Below are 22,692 nucleotides of genomic sequence, written 5' to 3'. Positions count from 1 at the left end.
TCATATACTACATCATGTGATGAATTAATTCGATGTTCGCTGGGTTGATATGGGTCGTATTATCTTTCAGGGCTGGGCTTTTTATGTGCAGAGAGGACAGAATTAGTTAAGCAATTATTCATGCAAATAAGCTCTTATTCGGCATCATTAGAGTGAAAATTAAGAATTTACAGCATTCAAGAGTCTCTCTCTCTCTCTCTCTCTCTCCTAGTCCTGATGTGATTAAAAGATTTTTATGACTCGGTGCTCTAACAGAGCAGAAATAATGTTATTGAAACTGTAAAACAAAAGGAGAAAATCAATGACAGAAATCCTTGACTTCTCCTTTGCTGGCATCATTTGACTCGCTTCTGCAAAAAAGGCAATGTTTAGCTGTCTTGCATCAGTGTTTTCAAGGGCGGATTTTCATCTATATTTTCCTGTTGTGTCTAAGAAATATCAACAAACCCAAGCACTATATACGATATACTGACCAGACCTTCTTTACTGCAGTGCCCCCGACACCGATTGCCCCCCCTCAGCTCCTGCGGGCAGGCCCCACCTATCTGATCATCCAGCTCAACACCAACTCCATCGTGGGGGACGGACCGGTCATTAGGAGGGAAATCCAGTACCGGGCCAGCCAGTCCACGTGGACAGAGACTCACGGCGTGGGCTCACTTACCTATAAGATTTGGCATCTGGAGCCAGACACAGAGTACCGCATCAGCGTCCTGCTCACCCGGCCTGGGGAGGGGGGTACAGGAGCACCTGGACCCCCTCTGACCAGCAGGACAAAGTGTGCAGGTGAGTCAGATCCAGTGTCAATTACACTGTAAACAGGTAGTGCTAATTAGCTAATGCTACATTACTTTTCATGGTGAAGATCTGCCCAAAGCCCACATTTGCATCACCCAAAGTCTATGTAGTGCCTCAACTTGATCATGCTTATTCATGCAAGAAAAATGTAGTTTCGTAGTGATGACGAAATCCATGCAAATTACCTTTTTGCATTTTACACCATGAATACATGTTTTTGCAAGTGGCATGACTCAATGAATAGCAATGTTTGGATCAGATATTGATGAACGACACCACCGACTGCACATAAATGACGGCAAAATGTCCCGAATATGGTTGCTGCCTCGTGCGGAGCCCCCCCAAATACACCCGCCCAACTCAATTAGGGCAGCAACAACAGCTGTCAATCACGATATCACCTTTATCATCCTTTTTTCGAGCATCTATGAATTGGTCAATAGAAAAAGGAACACTTGAACATCAGCGTGACAAGAACTATTTAAAAAGACAGGAAACATTTTGTTTGTGTTCTTTTCTTAGTGTGGCCCATATCCCATCATGGAGGGGACAGGTGTATCACCTATACTGTAGTCATATTGTACATCTGTATATAGTCTATGACACAACCAATATCTGATAACCAAGGACATTCAACCTCAGCTGTACTTTGTGTTCAGTGCTAATTTGCAAACTGTACTTTGCTAACACACTAAAATTAGATGGCGATCAATATAAACACACTTGTTTAGTCGTTTTGCAGGAGTATACTAGCATGCTTATGTTAGCATTTAGCTCACAGTACTAATGTGCATATACAGCTTCACAGAGGTGGGACCATTGAGTCATTGTTTTGCAAGTCACAAGTAGGTCTCAAGTCTTTGCCCTCTACTCCCGATTTAAGTCCCAAACAAAACAGACAAGTCCCAAGTCCTTTCGAGTTTCGAGTCCTTTTAAGAACAGAGCTATAATATTTACACGGATCATGTATACTTTTAGAATCTGTATTTATTAATCAAAACTTTTTTTTTGACGATCTTCTTCGGCATCGCCAGGTTTGCACACTGCAATTAGTTTTCTGCTGACCACTTCGAAGTTTTTATACCCGAACAAAACTCATTTCGCACTCATTTCACAAATCATTTTTGCCAGCTGGCGCAGTTTGTTGACAATTCTTCTTCATTGGTTGTCTGATTGCAGCATCCATTTGATTGGATGGATGCTGTTGAATCAAAATAGCGTGGATAGAATTTGATTGGATGTTGTGCTGACAGCACACGTCAGACACACACAGACACACACACAGCGAGAGATGCACACATTTACACACAGGGAGATAGAGCGCTCCTTAGCAACAGACTTTTTATATCTTTGGGTTTTGGGGAAAGTAGCAAGTCCTTTCATGTCAAAAGCTCAAGTCCAAGTGAAGTCACAAATTAATACTCCAAGTCGAGTCTCTTTACATTTTGTGAAGTCGAGTCAAAAGTCTTCAAATTCATGACTCGAGTCTGACTTATAAAGACAAATTTTTGGGGGGATTTTTCCATCTAAAAGAGTCCTACAGCGTGCAGTGTACCTGTATACTGAGTGTCATATCAAGCCAAGATGTACTGACAATGCTAGGAATATAAAACTAAGCGAAGGGTTAAATAAATCAATGGAAAGTGCAAGATATACTTGATGTTTATTAATAGTCGACTGCGATGGAGGATGATTCTTATCCATAAATATAAAATATAATGGATATGTGACTTTTGATGAGTTGCTATGACACCACTAGCGTATACTGAGAAGCATCAGTAAGAAACAACAAAGAGAAGACCATCTGGCTATCCTGCAGTTTCCAGAGTGCCTTCCTGCTCTGATGCTCTGAATCACCAGAGTTCTGAGCTGCAGCTGTGAGCCGCATCAAACTGTTCTGACGCATCACTTAACAACTTGTAGTTTGCCTGCAGCCACTGAGAACAAAAAGGTGTGTTTGTTGTCATTGCAGCGTGGGAGGTGTCTGATGCTTTTTATTCATCCCAGGCTATGCCCTAATGAAAACACATATTTATATGAAGAAGCTTTAATCTACAATTCAAAAAAACTGTTGTTTTTACGGTAAAAAAACGGCAGCTGTGGTTGCCAGAACTTTACCGTAATAAATACAGTAGAACTTTTTTCATATTACAGTAAAAAGATATTGGCAATGTTGATTTCACATTTTAAGATTGCCATTTTATTCCATTGTTACTGTATAAATAAAGAGTTTTTCCATCAAAAGAAACACTGTTTTGCCATATAATTGACAAGAAAATACTTTATAAATAAAAACGCTTGAATTAAAGATTTTACCATTAACCCTTTGATGCACAACATATTGACCCCCCTTCTAATGCACAACATGGGTCAAAAATAACCCGCATTCATTTCCCATGTTATTTAATGCTTACTGTGTGTTTCTGTGCTCTATCTTTTGATATCAACTTATTTTATGATTGAATATTCCAAGTATTCTTTAAATACTTGTTTTTGATAACAACAGATCATTATTTCAATTTTGCCCTTCATACTTTATTAGGAAAAAAAGTTCTTGTATTATTACATAGCTAACTACTTGGCTAAGTAGCTTGCTAAGCTAACTACTTAGTCAAGAAGTTAGGTAAGTAGTTAGCTTAGCAAGCTACTTAGCTAATTAGTTAGCTAAGTAGTTAGCTAAGTAGTTAGCTAAGTAGTTAGCTTAGCAAGCTACTTAGCTAATTAGTTAGCTAAGTAGTTAGCTTAGCAAGCTACTTAGCTAATTAGTTAGCTAAGTAGTTAGCTAAGTAGTTAGCTTAACAAGCTACTTAGCTAAATACTTGATGAAAATAATTTATTGCAAAGATATAGAACATAAAAACTCATACATATCGGGTCACTTTAGACCCCTGTTGTGCATCAAAGGGTTAAATATTACAGTATATTTTTGTCAGAGATATGGTGTTTCGTACATTTTCCAGTGAGAAAAAGTATTTTTTACAAAAAATAAATGCAAAAAGTACAATGATGGCTTGTATATATATTACAATTAATACACATTACAGTGTGTTTTACAGTGGAGTAATTTAAAAAAAAACAACTGTAAAAAAATACTGTTTTGGCTGATCTATACATTTACAGTGTAACTCATTTATCATTTTACGGTCTTTTACTGTCATGGTTTAGCAGTTTTTAATCGTAAAAACGTACAGGCTTTTTTTTTTTTTTTACAGTGTACAGCCATTTACATGCAGGACAATGATAGATCCATATCTAATGGAGCCAAAAAGGAGCTCACATTTGGCTTCATAACTGAGCTGAACGCGGCCGTAGAAGAAAGTTCAAGAGCTTGTCGAGGTTCTCGTGTCGTGCCGGCAGAAGACAGGGTCCTGTTGCCACCTCTCATCTGTGTTTGAGCCGCCGTGCTGCTCATCCGGGTGAAAAAGACACCCTGCCGCTCTGTCAAGTAGACAGCATGACGCTCCTGTCACCTGCCCCACTCTTTGATCCACTCTCGTCAGTGTCTTCCTCTCGCCCACCTCCTGTCGACTCCCATTGCTCCGATGTGAAGCTTCATCCCCCCGGGGGCTGGAGGAGGAGGAGGGGGGGCAGCAGACAGCAGAGGCCCCGTGACACAAAACTCTGGATGAATTTGTCTTCCTAATGTGTCACAGAGAGCCGTTTCTTTTAGCACACTCACTCCTCTTTTTGGACAGTCGTTGAGTGTGACATTTTATACTTACTGGTGCAGAGGATTGCAATCCCATGGGCCATTGTTGAGTCTGGCCCAGTTCACATGTTAAACCAGTAATGTGCGCTTGGGCTTTTCCCCCCCCCAGTGTTCAGGCTTCCTGTGTGGCCACAAAAAAGCAACCTTGGCATGAATGCAGATGTGCCATTCATGCACCCAAGCATTCATGTTTCCTGCTTCAAAAGATTCAAATGGTCTAAATTTTTGTTTGTAAGGGAATAACACAATCTCAGTGCAAACTGGCAGTGTGTGTATATCTTTCAGTGTATTCATCCCAAGGCCTCAATATGCTTAGTACAGGTGCATCTCAATACATTAGAATATGATGAAAAGTCCATTTCCAGTAGTTCAAGTCAAATAGCACCAACCAAGTATTGAGTCATATAGATGGACAGACTTTTCAGAGGACAACATTTACATATTACTACTTTTTGGCATGTGTCTTCTGTAATATTCACATTTTTTGAGACACTGAATTTAAGGTCTTCATTAAATGTAAGCCATATGTAATGTAAGCCATTGACTCTTTATCATTCTGTCTGTATACACCACTTAAAAACTGTTTACCATGCCATGTTGGAATTGTTTTTTCATCACAACCTCACCTATATGACCTCATTTATTTATTTATTTTTCATTTAGACTTACTGGATCAACATTTTGAACAAAAAAAACGAACACAAAACACACACACACACACACACACACACACACACACACACACACACACACACATACACACACAAAAGACAAAAAACGCACAAAAGAATTACAGAAAAACACACAGAAAAACACATGTTAATAATACACAAAGAACACATAAAAACACACAAAAAATACACATAAAAACAAGCAAAAAATACAAAAAACATGCATTTAAAACACAAAAAAACACACACAAAAAACACAAAAATTACAAAAAACACAAAAACAAACAACAACAAAAAAAACACAGAAAAAAAAACACAGAAAAAACACAAAATCCACACAGACAAATACAAAAAAACACTAAACAATAAATAAATAAATTACAATAAACACGGACTCCACATGAAATGTTTCATTCTATGTGTAATGGATCTATATAATGTGTTATTTCCACTTTTTGAATTGAATTACTGACATACATAAACTTTCAATGAGACGCACCTTAAGTACTTGCAGCCAAATGTACTGCCTTCAGAAGTGATTCCTGTTCTCCTCATTTGAATGATCACTGTGTAGAGGGCAGATATACCTCAGCTTCGCTGCTGGCTCGTTATGTGCAGATTTGACACATTCTGATTCTGCCCCAAACACATGTTGTGTATTTGTTAACACACAGCAGGTAAGAATGTCAGTTTAGAAGGTGTTTCTCTCTCCTCATTACCTCCAAAAAGGTTGTGTTATGATGTGGTTTGTCAGGTTTTTTTTTTTTTTGTCGGTAGGGATAGGAACTGATAAGATTTTATTTCTAGCAATGCCGTCATTGTTTCTACTTATAGGTCTGAGTCTTTTACAATTCCCTGATTGATTTCTGATCAGTTTTCAGTGTGGAAAAAAGTAGACTTACACAGGTCAGAACACAGTGTAGAAACATGCCAAACACAAAACACACACACACACACACACACAAAAAAGACACGAATACACAGACAAAAAACGCACAAAAGAATTACAGAAAACACACATAAAAACACACAAAAATACACAAAAACACGCAAAAAACACACGTTAAAAATACACAAAGAACACATAAAAACACCCCAAAAAAATACAAAAAATACACATAAAAACACAAAAACAAACAAAAAATAAAAAAATTCCCTGAAAATACAATTCCCTGATTGATTTCTGATCAGTTTTCAGTGTCGAAAAAAGTAGACTTACACAGGTCGGAACACAGTGTAAAAACAGAATAGATGTCTGTCATCGTCTCAAACTGAGGAAATGAGAGAATATTTGTACGACCCTGATTCTAAAAAAAACGTTAAAAAAAAAAGATAAAAGAAGTCAGAGTGTACAGTATTTTTTTTTTAAATCAAAAGTTTATGAGTTTGAATAAAATTACATTAAAAAATGTCTTTGTATAGTGTTTAATTGTACACAAAGTATTAGGATTAGGATCAGACAATGTTCCAACTTTTTTGGAATCAAGTATCTGTGCTGCATTCATGTGTCGGAGTAATAAGAAAAATGTATCTATCAATCATATTTCATGGCTCTCCTGATGCGGTCTTTGCAATAAAATACAACACATCTTCTTTATAGCGTCCACGTTGTTTCCACATTGAACTTTTAAAAAAAAAAAGAAGATTTTATTGATTTTTATCAAAACAAAAACATAAACAACACATAAGTGCTCTCTATATTCACAAAGATATAGCAACAGATAGGAAAACAAACCACCATCCAAAGCAAAATGACTTCAAGTACCCCACGACTGACCTCACGCCAAAAAAAGTAAAAAAGCGAGGAGATAAAAAAAGAAAAGAAAAAGGGCTCTCAGTCACAGTCACCCCCAGCTGTCGTATCAAAGTAAAATTAGAATTTATACGAATACACAAGACAGTAACAGGTTGACGTTAATAAGAATGAATTATGAATTGATTAAATGAAAAAGACAGATAAAGAGTAAAATTAAATTTCATATACCTAAATAAATGAAATGAAACCATCAGTACAATATATATATATATATATATATATATATACCTACATACATCCAATCATGAAGGTGTGTAGAGTGTGAGAGTGTGTACACATTTTGTTGTCCACCTTCATGAAATATATAAACTTAAAATAAATAAATACATACATATACATATACATATACATATACATATGCATATGCATACACACACACACACACACACACATATAATTAAATAGACAAATACAATCAAAGCAAAAATAGAGAAAATAGAAAATAGAAAAGGGGAGAACTAGAGACTGGCAACAACAGATAGAACTTTACATTGAACTTCTAGCAAAAAATGAAATCAGAAGCATGAGTCCTTCGCTCAGGAATCGGAGCCATCCAAGGAGCATGTGAATGCACCGTTCCCCTTGGCAGCAGTTGAATCTTATATTCCAAACTTGTTTAGTTGACATGTTAATAGTTCAGACACAACATTGCAATAAGCATATAAAAAACTACTGAAAGTCGTATTCTTGTCGCTCCGCCAATCTCTAGCCCTCTTTGAAAACCATTACAGGACAATTTGTTTGGCATCACATTAAACTGTCATAAAGCCACGGAACATCAACATGATTTAGGGTTCACAATCCATAAAATGGATACCTGCAGAAACTTATTCAATATATGCATGCCAGTAGTCCAAACCCCATGTGGTTCCAGTGGTAAGTATCAGGGTGTGCACTGATAGTCCATCATAATTCCAACATAGCTGCTGGCAGGAGGGACAGGCCTCAGTGGCAGCTCACTGAGGCAGCTGTTAAAGACGAGGAGCATGAGATGAAATGTGCAGACCCATAGGGACTCTCCCTCATTCATCTTTTCCTCTTCCTCCGCTCATCTCTTGTCCGGCCTCCCATTCCCTCCTTCACTCCCTCTGCCTCTGGCTAATCCCTCTGATTAGGCTAATCAAGCTGAATGTCAGTTTGGGGTATAGGACTGGTGGAGGACTGGCGGGTGGAGGGGACAGACCGTGCATGCTGCGGTGTGGCTGTAATGATGAGTAATGGTGTCTTGAGCCCAAGTGAACATGCAGTCAGTGGGCCCCTGGTGGCAGACCTGCTCAGAGCAGAATTAGACCTCTACACACTGCAACAAAGGTTGTCTAAAAACAAGATAAAATCACTAAATCTGAGGGAATGATCTTGCTGCATGGACAGATAATTTCACTTGACAAGATTTCTTAAATTGAGGCTCCATTTACATGATGACGGTCTGAACAGAAGATGCAAAAGTGGCGTCGCGTCTTCACTTTTTATTCCGCGTTAAGACGTGCATACGGTGACGCAAAATTGTGTGAATTGGATTGGGTATGCATGCCAGGCGGCATCACTTAAAGCCATAAAAGCATCTATGGGCATGCGGATGTTTTCACGCCACGCATTTTCATCAGCTTCTCCTTCCACAAAGTTCTCCACCATCCACTAGATCTCCCAGGTCTCGTCCAAAGCCGCCTGGCTCGCCTCCGACCAATTGGTGCATCCAAAATGTGATGGAGGTAATTACAGATCCTTCTCTGTTCACTAACACTATCTGTACATATCCTGTACATTTGGTGGAAAGACTCCTGTAAGTTTATTAGAGCTGCCAGAGCAGCTTGAATGGAAATAATCCCACATGTTTGTTTATTTCCCTGTACTGGAGCATGGATGTGATGTAAACGTGTACGTGAGCAGATCTGAGCAGAGTTTTGCGTCTTGTCAGTGTAGACGGACATGCTACGGCGGAGCGGATTACAGTTTTACACTCTGGACGGTGGTTTCAGATTTTTGCATTTTTAAGCCCCAAAAACGCCGTCACCGTCTAAACGAAAGGCACTTCCGATAAAATATTTTGTCGTTTTTAACCGCAAGCGCCATTCTAACACATTGATGAAACTATTTCATTCTCCTGAAATGATTTTTTTTTTTTTACTATCTCTTTAAAAGTAAAAAAATAGAAAGGCTCAACTTTAGTGGATATCGGAACAGGCCTCAGGTTTTATACTGTATTAAAATGATGAGCTACATAAGTATTTTAAACTAGGGTCAGCAGTAAGATAATGTCTTTAAACGCTTAAAATAAGAGATTAACTCTTAAAACAAGATAAATTATCCAACACTTCTAAATCTAAAGGTTTTTTTTTATCTTGGTAAGAAACAAATAATTATCAGTGCACTCTGCTCGGGCCAGTTCATCGCTGCTTGCAGCTTTAATTTATCTTGTTTTAAGAGGTAATTTCATATTTTAAGCATTCAATATGCTTATTTCTAGATTTTAACAATCTTAATTTAAAAAATCTTGTCAAGTGAAATTATCTGTCCATGCAGCAAGATCATTTCCCTCAGATTTAGTGTTTTTATCTTGTTTTTAGACGCACCTTTTTTGCAGTGCAAGGAGCTGATAATGTTGACAGTTATTCTTATGCACCTTCGACATGTCGGGTATGATAGAATTTCTTAGAGTTATATTTTTTACAGGTTGATTGATTGATGCTGTTCCACAGAAAGTTTGTGAAGACACAAATCACACAAACTCTGTCTCAGCCTTTTGGGAAAGATCTTTTAAATCAGCCATAACTCCAAGGACATTTCCTTCTCCGTCTCGTCTCTGTCCCCTCAGCACCCATGTGTCCTCCGTGACATTGCTCCATTCATTTAGGCAGCAGCTTCTGATCTATGTTTAGTGAAGCAGCAGGGCTGGAGCTAGTGTCCCTCTGTCCCTGGCCCCCAAGCAGCCTGAGCCATGCTGAAGGCATCGCCGTCCTCGTGCCTCATCTGATGTCTCAGCAGTGCTTTTTAAGATCGGGGCCGGGCTACGGGACAGAAATAAGCCCATGTTTGCTTGAAACTGTGCATGACAGGGACATGGACATCCGCAATCACGGCTTTCACACATGACAGCAGTAATTAGGCTTCATAATTATTTCCCTGGCATGGCCGTGCAGCAGTCTGTTTCATGTTCGGAAAGATGGGGATGGAGAATGTGTGCTTCTTCTTCTTCTTCAGGCAGTTTTTTTATTGATTCACCTCTCTGTAACCTCTTAGTGGAAGTTTGTAAAGTCAGCTGCAACTGTTGCTGCTGCAGTTTTAGGTAAAAATACTCATGTCTTGTCAGCATAAATCAAAAGTGTGCTGCAGTGAAGAACAGTAACTCATCCACTATAACTTGAAATAAGAACCTGGTCTCACAGGAATCCGTGGAATAGCCACGGATTTGTTAACTCAAAATCCGTGGAATAGCCACGGATTTGTTAACTCAAAATCCGTGGAATAGCCACCGAATCACTCAAATTTCCGCGAAAGTGACACGGATTTCCCTACAATGCAAGTTAATGACATTGATATTAGTCATATCCCTTGGCTATTCCATGGATATTTTTTCCTATTGGTTTGTGTCCAACAGAAAACATGGCAGACAGTTCTCTCATTTTTAGTGAAAAAAATCAATATTTGACTTAGTTTCTGAATAAAAAAAGTCTTCAATTCAACCATGATATTACAAATTACTTTTTTTTTTTGCGGCATCGCTGAAAATCCAGCAGAATACATGTAGGGGAAACACTGCATAATCATTTTTGGTTGATATTTTTGTAGCTCCGACCAACTAGCTGCTGGTTTGTGAACATGCAGGAACCCGTCCTTTTTCACACACAAGTGACGGGGAGCTGTGCAGGGGGGTTAGGTGCCTTGCTCAAGGGCCTTGACCTGTCAGTACTGGGATTCAAACCAGCGATTCTCAAGTTACAAGCCTGATTCCTAACCTTTAGGCCACAGACTGCCCAGTTTACTGAGACTGGGATGTCTACACTCCAGCCAAAATTCAAAACACCTGGAAGTGTAAGAGTTAATAACCTTATTAGGGCTGAGATGGATAAACCAAAGGAAAAAACAAGGCAAATTTATTATGACCTTATTGAATCTGGCACCCAACACATAGCCCATTACAAAACAACTAAAACTAACACTAAAACTAATAAAAACTAAACTAAAACTAAGCATTTCCACACAAAAAAGCTAGCAAATTCACTCTAAAAACCAATTAAAACTAACTGAATTTGAAAACAAAAATCCACAACGAAATTAAAACTAAAACTAATGAAAAATCCAGAACTGTTCTAACCTTGGTGCAGAGTAGCCAGACGTCTGTCCCCCCCAGTCACGTCCTCTTGGGAAATCCCACGATGGTCTCACACTGGACCAGATACGTGGGCCCTCCAGCTTGCTCTGGGTCTGCCCTTGGGTCTTATGTCAAAACAAGTCAAGTCAAGTCAAATTGATTTTATTTATATAGCCCAATATCCCAAATCACACATTTGCCTCAGGGGGCCTAACATTCTCAACAGCAAACCCTTTAACAGGGGAAAAACATGAGGATAACTCAAGGAAGAGCCAGTGTGGAGAGATCCCTCTCTAACGCAGACATGCAACATATTATAATTATAATATAGACAATTCATCTGATGTATTGGATGTGAAGATATATGAAAAAAATGGACCCTGGAGGACATGAAGGAGCTTTCACACAGCTTAGGCCTGAGAAATATGACAGTGGTGCCTTCAGGCCAGTGGGAAGAACAATAAAAAGAGCACCAGCGTGCAGCAAGCAGCAGTGTTGGGGAGTAGTGAAATACATGTAATTGAACTAGTAGTTGAACTACTTTTTGCAGTACCTTGCCAGTAATTCAACTGCATTTATGTGTGTGTGGTGATTCAAGTAGTTAAATTACTTTTGTAATTTACCATTTTTTGTGTAGTTAAACTACTAAAACTACAAACTAGACATAGCAGTTTTATTTGTGGTATGTTGGAATAGAGCCACAAACCTTATTTTGAGCCTTGCAATGAAGATGAAACAGCCTACTAAGTCTAAATTAGCCTACAAACATTACTAATAGCTCATAATGATCATTTATTAAAAATGTTTTATTAGAATGCAGCCAGGACTCAAGTGCAAATGTGGAATTGAAAGCTAGGCTGGTTGTAGAAAACTCAAAACTTCACTTGAATTGGCAAAATTTAGAGGTTAAGGTTCCGGACCTTAGTTGACTAAGATGTGAAAAGTTTTCTTTAAACTTTAACATACTAATAATGTACAAAAGCTATACAAGTGCACATTTACCATTTAAACATTTTTACAATTGAAGAATACAAATAGCTAGCCTACACCAATGAAAATTTTAAAAAAATTGTCACAGCCACAGGGAGCCACTGTAGACGGCCTGAAGAGCCACATTTGGCTCCGGAGCCTCAGGTTGCCGACCCCTGTTCTAGCGCGAAGTAACTGGTAGCTTGCAAAGCTCTGCTTTCAGTAGCTTCACCAACACAGGAGAGCATCTTGACAACAATGACAATGACAATGCATCGTATGTTTCATTTTCTCCAATAAAGATAACGCTTGGGCACACTTCTTTTTTTTTTTTTCCTTCTTTTTTCAGACACCCTAGAGGGCGCCTTATCTTGTTTTCTCCACGACAAGGACAACCTAGAGGCCACTTTATAATGTTCTATCTACCATGGAGGGCATCTAATCTAAGATGCCAATTTTTCCCCCCATCCCCTAAGTCCACCAGTGCTGCATGACCTCTCCACCTTGGAACCTTGAAAAAAGACAGAGAACACAAAGGCCTCGTTTACACGGGGATGATTGCGGGTAAAAACGACAAAATATTTTATGGGAACTGCCTTTCGTTTAGACGGTGACAGCGTTTTTGGGGCTTAAAAACGCAAAAATCTGAAATCACCCTCCAGAGTGTAAAACTGTAATCCGCTCCACCGTAGCGTGTCCGTCTACACTGCCAAGACGCAAAACTCTGCTCAGATCTGCTCACGTCACGTACGCGATTACGTCACATACCAACATGGTCTCACAGGAATCCGTGAAATAGCCACGAATTCGCTTATCTCAAAATCCGTGGAATAGCTACAGTATCACTCAAATTTCCGTGAAACTGACACGGATTTGGCTACATTGCAAGTTAATGACAGTCATATCACGTGGCTATTCCAACATACAAAGTGATTATGTACATTCACTGAGTGAATATTTAGAAAATAAAACATATATTTCTCGCTAGAAATGTGATCAAAATCCTTTTTTAACTAAGTCAAAATCTTGATTTTTTCACTAAAAATGAGAGAACTGTCCGCCATGTATTTTGTTCTGACAACCGGAACCTTGAAAGTCACGTGACTTGGAACAAACCAATAGCAAAAAATATTCATCGAATAGCCATGGGATATGACTGTCATTGACTTGCATTGTAGTGAAATCCGTGTCAGTTTCACGGAAATTTGAGTGATTCCGTGGCTATTTCACGGATTCCTGTGAGACCAGGTTTTCACATACATGCCCCAGTACAGGGAAATAAACAAACATGTGGGATTATTTCCATGCGTCGGACCTTCAAGCTGCTTACAGGAGTCTTTCCACCAAATGTACAGGATATGTACAAGATGCTCTTATCGCTTCAAGTGATGCCGCCTGGCATGCATACCCAATCCAATTCACACACTTTTGCGTCACCGTATGCAGCAGATTTCCTCCTGAAAACGCTCGTCTAAACGCGGAATAAAAAGTGAAGACGCAACGACACTTTTGTGTCTTCTGTTCAGACCGTCATCATGTAAACGGAGCCTCAGATGGCACTTTTTTCCCCATCCCCTAAATCCACCAGTGCCACATGACCTCCTCTCCACCTTGGAACCTTGAAAAAGGACAGAGAACACCAACACATAAGAAGCAAAACTCTAGAAACTTATTCACACAGGAGAATAAAAAAGCACACCCACACAGAGGGAGAGAAACAGATAGACGAAAAGAGAAGCTGAACTTCTGGAGGACGGAGATACAGATCCAACATGTGAAATGAGGCACTGACAGGCAGCAGAGCGAGAGAGGTCCCAGGACGAGCGATGGTCCAGCACCAAGGAGCAGGAGTTAAAAGAAAGAGAGAGAGAGTGAGAGATGGAGCAAGACAGAGAGGTCCCAGGATGGCCAGTGGTCAGGCACAGAGAAGAGAGTTAAAAGAGAAGGAAAGGGAGAGAGAGAGAGAGAGAGAGAGAGAGAGAGAGAGAGGAACACAGCTGTGCTCATGGGAGAGAAACAACAGAGGGATCCTGGGAAGCTGTGGCTTTCAGAAAGTTTATATTATTCTCATTGGGATGACTACTAGGCTGATATACATTGAGATTGAGACTGACCTTCCCATCGTATAATAAAAGAATGAGCAACTAATTGAAAGTTAAGGCAAAAAGATGAGTTTGAATTTGAGGCTTAATAGAAATAGACTGTCTGATGTCCCTCTGAAGATTACTCCAGAGGACGGGGACAGAACATGCTGTAACAATTATAAATGAACATTTCTATTAATATTTTTTTTGTGGCAGCTTGATTTATTACTTTAGTAAATATGATCTTCATTGTTATTTTATTTTAAGTTAAGTAATATTTGACTTTTGTACTTTTTTGTTCTTTTGTTTTCCAGGAAACGCATTTCTCTGGGATTTCTCTCTAAAGAGCTGGCTGTTCATTTTGAATGATTGTCCCTTTATAACCAAGGGGAGCGTGTCTATGTTCCCCGGGTCCTATGTTCCCCTCTTTGTATGAGACTGGGGAACATAGGACCCTTTTCCCCCGCTTTTCCCAAAAAAGGTCCTATGTTCCCCGGTCTGTTACTTTTTCCACCATTACTGCCGAATTTCATGGCAAATAGGCCTATGTAGACCCTAACCCCGCAACAGTGGGGAACAGTATGTATTGCTACAGGGGAACATAGGACCTTTTTTTGGGAAAAACGGGGAACATAGGACCCGGGTAACAAAGGGATGACCCCGTAACGAAGCTAGTTAACTAGGTCTAGCGTTAACTAAATGGTAAATGGGCTGCACTTATATAGCACTTTAATCCAAAGTGATTTACACTACACACTACGCTCATTCACCCATTCACACACACATTCATACTAGTGGCCGAGGCTACCAGGGCACACTGGTGCCATCTGCCACCATTGGGAATTCATTCACACACCGATGAACGCAGTATTGGGAGCCATTTGGGGTTCAGTATCTTGCCAAAGGATACTTCAACATGTTGGCTGCCATGGTCAGCGATCGAACCACCAACCTTCCAATCAGAGGGTGACCGCTCTACAACTGAGCCACAGTCGCTGATAATATAGCTTATGTGGTATATTTTCTGTTACTTTTACGTTCTCTGTTTTACTAAAAGGCCCCATTGTGACCTCATGATCATGTAACAGCCGGCTCAAACCAGAAATATCGTGCTGTAGGATTTGTCAGACATTAGAGGCGTTTAGGGGCAGAATATAAACAGTTTAAGTTGTATCCTTTTAAGGTAAAAAGTAGACTTAGCAGCGTGCGCGTGTACTTAAAATGTGCTCTATACGTTGGAGGTGTGGGATGTTACAATTGTGGTTTACAGAATTGTTTAAATACGCCCTAACACAGACAGGAAAAGCAGAGAACTAAGGGCTTTTATTGGAAGGACACCTTTTTTCAGCAGCCTTTAATATTGGACAAAGTTCTCCTCCGCTGTACCTCGGCAGTGTATTCTGATGTCTGATAATGAAGAAAACTAAAAGTAACTTTGACGTGATCTTTGATTCATTTTCTCACTCAAGAGCGGTAGTAATTCCACTACACTTAATTTCCATCTCCTGCACATGCGCTTGTTCCAACAAAATGGTACAACAACAAACATAAAGCAAGATGGCAATGGCCAAAATGCTGCACTCTAGGCTTCAAAACGGGGGTCCTTAAACCAATGTCCACTATCTTATACAGAGTTTGCAATTTATTGACATCAATACTACTTCCTGTCCCCCACAGAGCCCATGCGTGCCTTGCGGGGTCTGACGGCTGCAGAGATCCAGCCCCGGCAGCTGGCCCTCCAGTGGGAACCGCTGGGCTACAACCTGACCCGCTGTCACACCTACTCCCTGTCCCTGTGCTACCGCTACTCCATGCCAACAGGGGGCACCGGAGGGAACAACGCCACCGTCAGAGAGTGCCTGTCGGTGGAGCGAAACACCTCTCACTTCACCCTGAGAGACCTGCCCCCCTTCCGTGCGGTCCACGTTCGGCTGGCACTGTCCAACCCTGAAGGCAAGAAGGAGAGCAGAGAGGTCACCTTCCAGACGGAGGAGGACAGTGAGTGGGCTTTTTATTTTCTCCACTGAATGGTAGACAAGACAAAAGATGCTGAAATAAGACCTGTTATTGTTATATATCTGTGCAACTGGCTGATTCTCATGAAGCCAGTCTAAGCTATGTCTGTGAAGATTACAAGGACATACTTTATTAAACTAAATATATTTCACTTTAAATGAATGAACAATATAGCCATAATGAGGCACAATTCATTGTTTTGTGCTAAAATAATATTTTCTATATTTTTTAACATAAATTTGATATCAAATTCATTACCGTAATGCGTCCAGATAAAAATGTAATTTTGTGTTTCCCCAAACTTGTATACAATGAATGTTTAATAAGCTTTATAAAAATAATATACATTTGTTTAAAAATGTTTAATTTAACAGAATATAATCAAACATAATGTTTTTTAAAAATATATAAAGAACAAGATCTGAATGAAAATTTATGAGAAAAAATTGTTAAATGTTACTGTAATGATAGAATTGTTTGAATTAAAATATGTGTCAATTTTAATAAAATACATTTGGTGTTACCAGCTACCCTTGAGCATATTTAAGTGCTTGCCAAATAAGTTTTTTTATTTCTATTTAAAAATGTGTTAGTAACTTGCTTAGCAAACTACTTAGCCAAGAAGTTAGCCAAGTAGATAGCTTAGCAAGCTACTTATCTAAATACTTAGCCAAAAAGTTAGCTAAGTAGTTAGCTTAGCAAGCTACTTAGCTAAATACTTAGCCAAAAAGTTAGGTAAGTAGTTAGCTTAACAAGCTACTTAGCTAAAAAAAAAATGGATATGGGTCATTTTTGACCCATGTTGTGCATTAGAAGGGTAGTGACACAAAAAGGGATTTATTTCAAAAATTAATAAAGGAAAACATAAAAATGAGGATGTATGATGATCAAAAACAAACTAATTGAGGAAAACCTGGAATACTAAATGATTAAAATAATTTATTGCAAAGATATAGAACATAAAAACTGCCGGGTCACTTTAGACCCATGTTGTGCATCAAAGGGTTAAACAGTGCCTTTTGACTGCATATTTTATAAAGGGTAAAAGAAAATATTCAATGCTCTTGGATTTTTGCTATGAGCTGTACCATGTTCATGAGAATCACCCAACTGCAACATCATTATGGATGTTTTTTGTTTGTATTATACACTGAAGCTCTTTATTGTCATAGTTTCTCAGCTCTGGCTTCAGAATGTCTTGAATTTCTTTACATGCCTTTTCATGCTCAGATAATTATTGTGCACTGCTTACACAAATCCATGCCTTTAGTCATCCAGTACAAGTGAGAAAAAAACCCACAAATATTGACTCACAAAATAAGCTGGATCAGCGTAACTAAATGGAAGATCAGCCTTTTAAATGGAGACCAGTGGAACATTAATCAGCTCGGGCCGTGGCCGGTAGCAAAATGGTAAAATGATTTTGCTTATCTTTGTATTAATATTTTCCTGTGTACATCAGCAGATTAGGCACATTCTAATGCAAATTCCCAGTGAGTGGAAGTACAGGAGGTCAAACACTTATTGTTATGTAGAATAAGCAAGACTTTTCAATGTAATTGAATGCCACTCAGGGAGATTCTTGACCTGGTGAGGAGAGTGAGTGGAAATGACGGCTATGATATGATTTTTTTTTAAAGTGCATCTTCAAAATGTATAATATTATTCGCTTTAAAACATGCACTGCAAAAAAGGTGTGTCTAAAAACAAGATAAAAACAGAGGGAAATGATCTTGCTGCATGGACAGATAATTTCACTTGACAAGATTTCTTAAATTAAGATTATTAAATATAGAAATAAGCATGTTGAACGCTTAAAATAAGAAATTAACTCTTAAAACAAGATAGATTATCTAACACTTCTAAATCAAATTTTTTTTTATCTTGGTAAGAAACAAATCATTTGCAGTGTACTCTGCTTGCAGCTTTAATTTACCTTTTTTTAAGAGTTAATTTCTTATTTAAAGCGTACAACATGCTTATTTCTAGATGTAATAATCCAAATTTAAAATAATTTTCATCAGATTAGTGTTTTATGTTTTTTATTAGACACACCTTTTTTTGCAGTGTGCAATATTGTTTACCATTATTATTATAATTTTTTTAAATACCAAGCAGTGGAGGATATAGAAAAACAGATTTCATTTTCTCCACCTACACATTTCTGTCTTGTAGGCAGGAGGAAATTAATTTGCATGAATTGAATAACATACAGTTTGTTTTGTGGTATTTTTTTACTCATTACATTTGACTGGTTAGGAAGTGACAAGTTAAAACACACATTTCAAAAAACAACAAGCCGTGATTGTTTTTTTCTCCCCACTTTACTTGATATTTTGAATGTCAGCACCAATGGAAAGTTTTGCTTTTGAGCCACTGAATGCCAGTCTGACAGTCTGACAGTCCCCAATCCCCCTGTCACAAGGAGAGCTGCCATCACCCTCACAACTACAGTAATTGAGCCGCAGCCGGTGACAGTTGCTCCTGCCTGTTTCCTGTGGGCTCCACAATCAAACACTGGTGTAGCACTTTGCTTTCGCTGTGTCTCTGCTGCTTCTGGGTGCAGATTTGGCTGTCAGGGATTCATGGATACAGCTGGATTTTCTTCTAGCGTGCTTTACCTACTTTAGCTTCAGTTTCACAGGCAAACAGACAGACTAAAAAAAGGTTTGATATTGTAAGAGAGCAGCATTCAGTAATTCAGTGACAGCTAACACACAAACACAAAGACCTTGCCACAATGTTTAAGCTCTGGAAGAAATGGATTTACAACATACAGTGATGTTCAGGCACAAGATAATTAGTTTTTTTTGGGGGTAATACTTTACAGTAACCATCATTTATAAATGGTAAAGACATAGTTTATTAATGTTTAATCATCATTTTTAAACTGTATATAGGCCATTCAGAATGGTAAATACATAATCTATTCATTTATAAATGGCTAATAGATGGTATATTAATGTAGGTTTATAGTTAATTTACCATTAACAAACAATTACATTATAATAGTTTATTAATGTTTTTAGTTGCACTCATTATAACATTTGTAATACCATATCAAGTATGTTAATGATTTTGAAATAATTCATATACCTTTAAGACATTGTCTGAAAACATTTAAAGATTAAATATGTATAGCACTTTAGCACTTAAATGGTTAATAATTAGCAAATAAATGGTTAATAATTGGTTTATAAACCATCTATAAACATTACTTAGGTGGGTATTGTAAAGAGTTACCTTTTTTTTTTTTTTTTACTTACTACTTACTTTAGTATAAGTGCCCTACAATAAAACACAAGAATAGAAATACAACAAATAACTAACAACAAAGAAAGCCAGATTTGCAGAAATATCTTGGCCATTATTTCTAGTATTGTTGTTAATATTTCTTAATTTCTGAGATCTGGCTGCTGCTTTCTCAAGAATAAACATTATTACCCAAAATGGCTGTTTTAACCAGTGTTGGGCACATTACTTTTAAAAAGTAATTAGTTATAGTTACTAGTTATTTCTCCCAAAAAGTAACTGAGTTAGTAACTGAATTATTCCACTATAAAAGTAGCTAGTTACCAGGAAAAGTAATTATTGTGTTACATTTAAAAAAAAAAATGTAAATAGGCCTATGTCTAAGAATTTGGATTTTTTCTAAGTGGGTTTAACAAGCCAGTTGCATAGAATAGAACTGCATAGACATCAGCCATCAGTTCTGTCATAACTGATAGAAATTATATTGTGCGGGCTTTTGTCAGGACTTTTTTCATCTACTCTACACGACAACAACACACAACATTTGTAAAAGCCAGCGAAGCAGTGTTCCCAACTTAGCAACTTTGTTGCTATATTTAGCGACTTTTCGGCTCTTCTTAACAAGCTGTGGAGGCCGGCGGCTCATTAAGAAGAGTAAAAACGAGTCGAAGCGGCACATTCCTCCTGCAGCAGTCTCTCCCAGCTGCAGAGCCGGAGGGGATGTTAACCCCTTAGCGTCCAGTCTGCAAATTGCTAATAGGCTAACAGTTAGCTCTGTAGCAGTACAGTGTGTATGTGCTGCTGCTGCAGGTGGTGTTCACTTAGCGATCTCTGTTTTTTTACAACAAGCACAAGACACTCTGTGCACAGTTAGAGATGCAGTTAATTCATGATCACTATGTTTATGATCAGCGGAGATGCTGTGCATAATTAGCCATGCTGCTTTGTTTATGATCAGCTGCTGATGTTGTGCACGGTTTGCGACAGTGGCCACAGTTGCATCTCCCGTGTTTAACCCTTCGCAACGATCGAAAACCAGAGTCTCGTAAGTCCCTCTGGGGGCCTTTTTGTCGTGGAGACGTAGAGTGAGCGGACTGTGGCCTGAGACTTTCCCGGTGGCCACTCTTCCCCCTAAAGGAAACACAGCTAAAGTCTATGAGAAAATAACCCTATTACTCACTTGAATTATTACCTCAGAAAACTTTTTCATGATGAGTTTATGGTCTCAATAATTAGTTCCAAGTCTTTTTCAAAACAGCATGATGTTCATTTAGTAAATTTGGTTCAATTTAGAATTAGAAGATTTTTGGTTATATCACAGTAGTAACATCCATTATTTTTATGCAATCTTGAATAATCCAATCATGCTGCTTTTGTAAAAAAAAAGTTGGTATTAAATTGTATAATTTGCCTCCCTACTGAAAAAGGAACATCAAAGGTAGTTGTGCAACATGTCCTGAATAAGACAAGTCTTACTTTATTCAGCATGTTATTTTACCTTATATTTTGTAATGAAAATTTAATTCACTCAAAGGAGTTGCAGCTAGGTTTTGTTTTTGGAATCTTTTCTTCACTAACACATTATTTAATACTGGTCTTCCAGCTTGAGAGCTCACTTAATTCTCATTTTCTGACATGTTAATGCTTGAGGGCTGTTATCACAGAGTGTTGCCACAGGGCTGCAGAGCCAGCATCCACTGTGTATGGTTATTTATGATGAGAACTTGGTAAACAGTCCAGCACTTGGCACCAAAAAGTAAGTATGCTCCTTTAAGGAGATGCATCTCATTAAGCCAAAAAACGCAGAGAGGTACTCAGCCAGTTTACAGGTTGGATTACTTTGCTGTTTCTCTGTCAGTAAGGTGCTAAAGAAGAAAAATCGACTGTCATCCTCCAAGACACGGTGCTCTGTTATCAGACAGTAGAAGCCAGAATCTCAATTCATCCTGAGGGCTGGGAGCAAGTCGGTCCTCCGTTTCCTTTCATCACCTCCCCGCTCTGTCTCTATCCCTCTTTTTCCTCCTCCTACCATCCCTCCCTGGCCCTGTGCCTCTTTCGCTCTGTCAAAGGTGTTTTTACCCCCTGGTATGCCTGCGCAAGAGTCCATTAACTTGAGACCCGAGCGAAGTGTTTGTTTCAGAGAAGGTTGTTTTTCTCTCCTGCTGTAGTTCCTGGCGGCATCGCTCCAGAGTCCCTGACCTTCACTCCGCTCGATGACATGATCTTCCTCAAGTGGGAGGAGCCTGTAGAGCCCAACGGTCTCATCACCCAGTACGAGGTAAGATACTCTGTTCGTCATGCAAAAAATCCACAATCCACAGCCACCTTCGCACCACACTAATCCTCTCCAGGTGTAGGATGTTATTTTCCTCTTGCCAATATCTGTTTGATTCCCCCTCCTTCAGAATAATGACTCAAATCAAGGGAAAGTGTCCTCTGCACACTCTAAAGACTCTCTGCTCCCCCTCTATGATTTCCCCACGGCTTGTTTTTTCTGGTTCTTGCCCAAACGCTGTAGCACACATGAGCCTGAGCCACTGGAGTGGGGAGGACCCACTTTTCACAGTTCATGGGATTTACTGTACATGTTCATATGGTAATGAAGCTGAGGCACAGACTTCAGGCTGTAATTACATGGGGGACAACCACCCTAATTACTTATTTGCCTAAGAGATGCCTCCACAAGGGGGCAACTTTAAATGTTTCTAATTAATTATTGATGGCCCCGTATCAACCGTAGACCTTTGTAGTATGGGCATTGGAGCTTTTTTCTGTAAGTAGATGTGAAGGCCCACTATGGCGAGAGAAACTAGTTTCCATTAACAAGAAGAAGCTTGGAAAGTGAGGAACCAGGCAGGGAATTGAGCGGTGCTGTAACCTTGCTCCGCATACAGATGAATTGCCCTCGTCTTTAACCTTCAAATACTACTGCCTTGAATGTACAATACTGGATTTCTGAGGCCAATGCCATTATCAGTGTTAGAGAATCTGCTAACAAATTATCAGCCAATATCAGGTGGAGGGAGTGATGGCTCTTGTTATCACACATGGGATAGCACCTGGTGGAT

The 22,692-nt window shown here is 38.9% G+C and overlaps 1 protein-coding gene across 4 annotated transcripts in view; it reads left to right on the top strand.

The window, feature by feature from the left end:
* Positions 1-22,692, top strand: part of LOC131985023 (receptor-type tyrosine-protein phosphatase U-like) — a 321,313-nt gene that overhangs the window by 199,958 nt on the left and 98,663 nt on the right. For all 4 annotated transcript variants that reach the window (XM_059350038.1, XM_059350037.1, XM_059350036.1 and 1 more), the window contains exons 7-9: positions 493-786; positions 16,034-16,354; positions 21,793-21,902. In XM_059350038.1, coding sequence (XP_059206021.1) covers positions 493-786; positions 16,034-16,354; positions 21,793-21,902 — 725 coding nt within the window. The remainder of the gene's footprint in view (positions 1-492; positions 787-16,033; positions 16,355-21,792; positions 21,903-22,692) is intronic.

The sequence above is a fragment of the Centropristis striata genome, chromosome 14, assembly GCF_030273125.1.
Source record: "Centropristis striata isolate RG_2023a ecotype Rhode Island chromosome 14, C.striata_1.0, whole genome shotgun sequence".
NCBI classification, from domain to species: Eukaryota; Metazoa; Chordata; class Actinopteri; order Perciformes; family Serranidae; genus Centropristis; species Centropristis striata.
The sequence above is the reverse complement of the archived record's forward strand: the minus strand, read 5'-3'. Positions and strand labels throughout refer to the sequence as shown.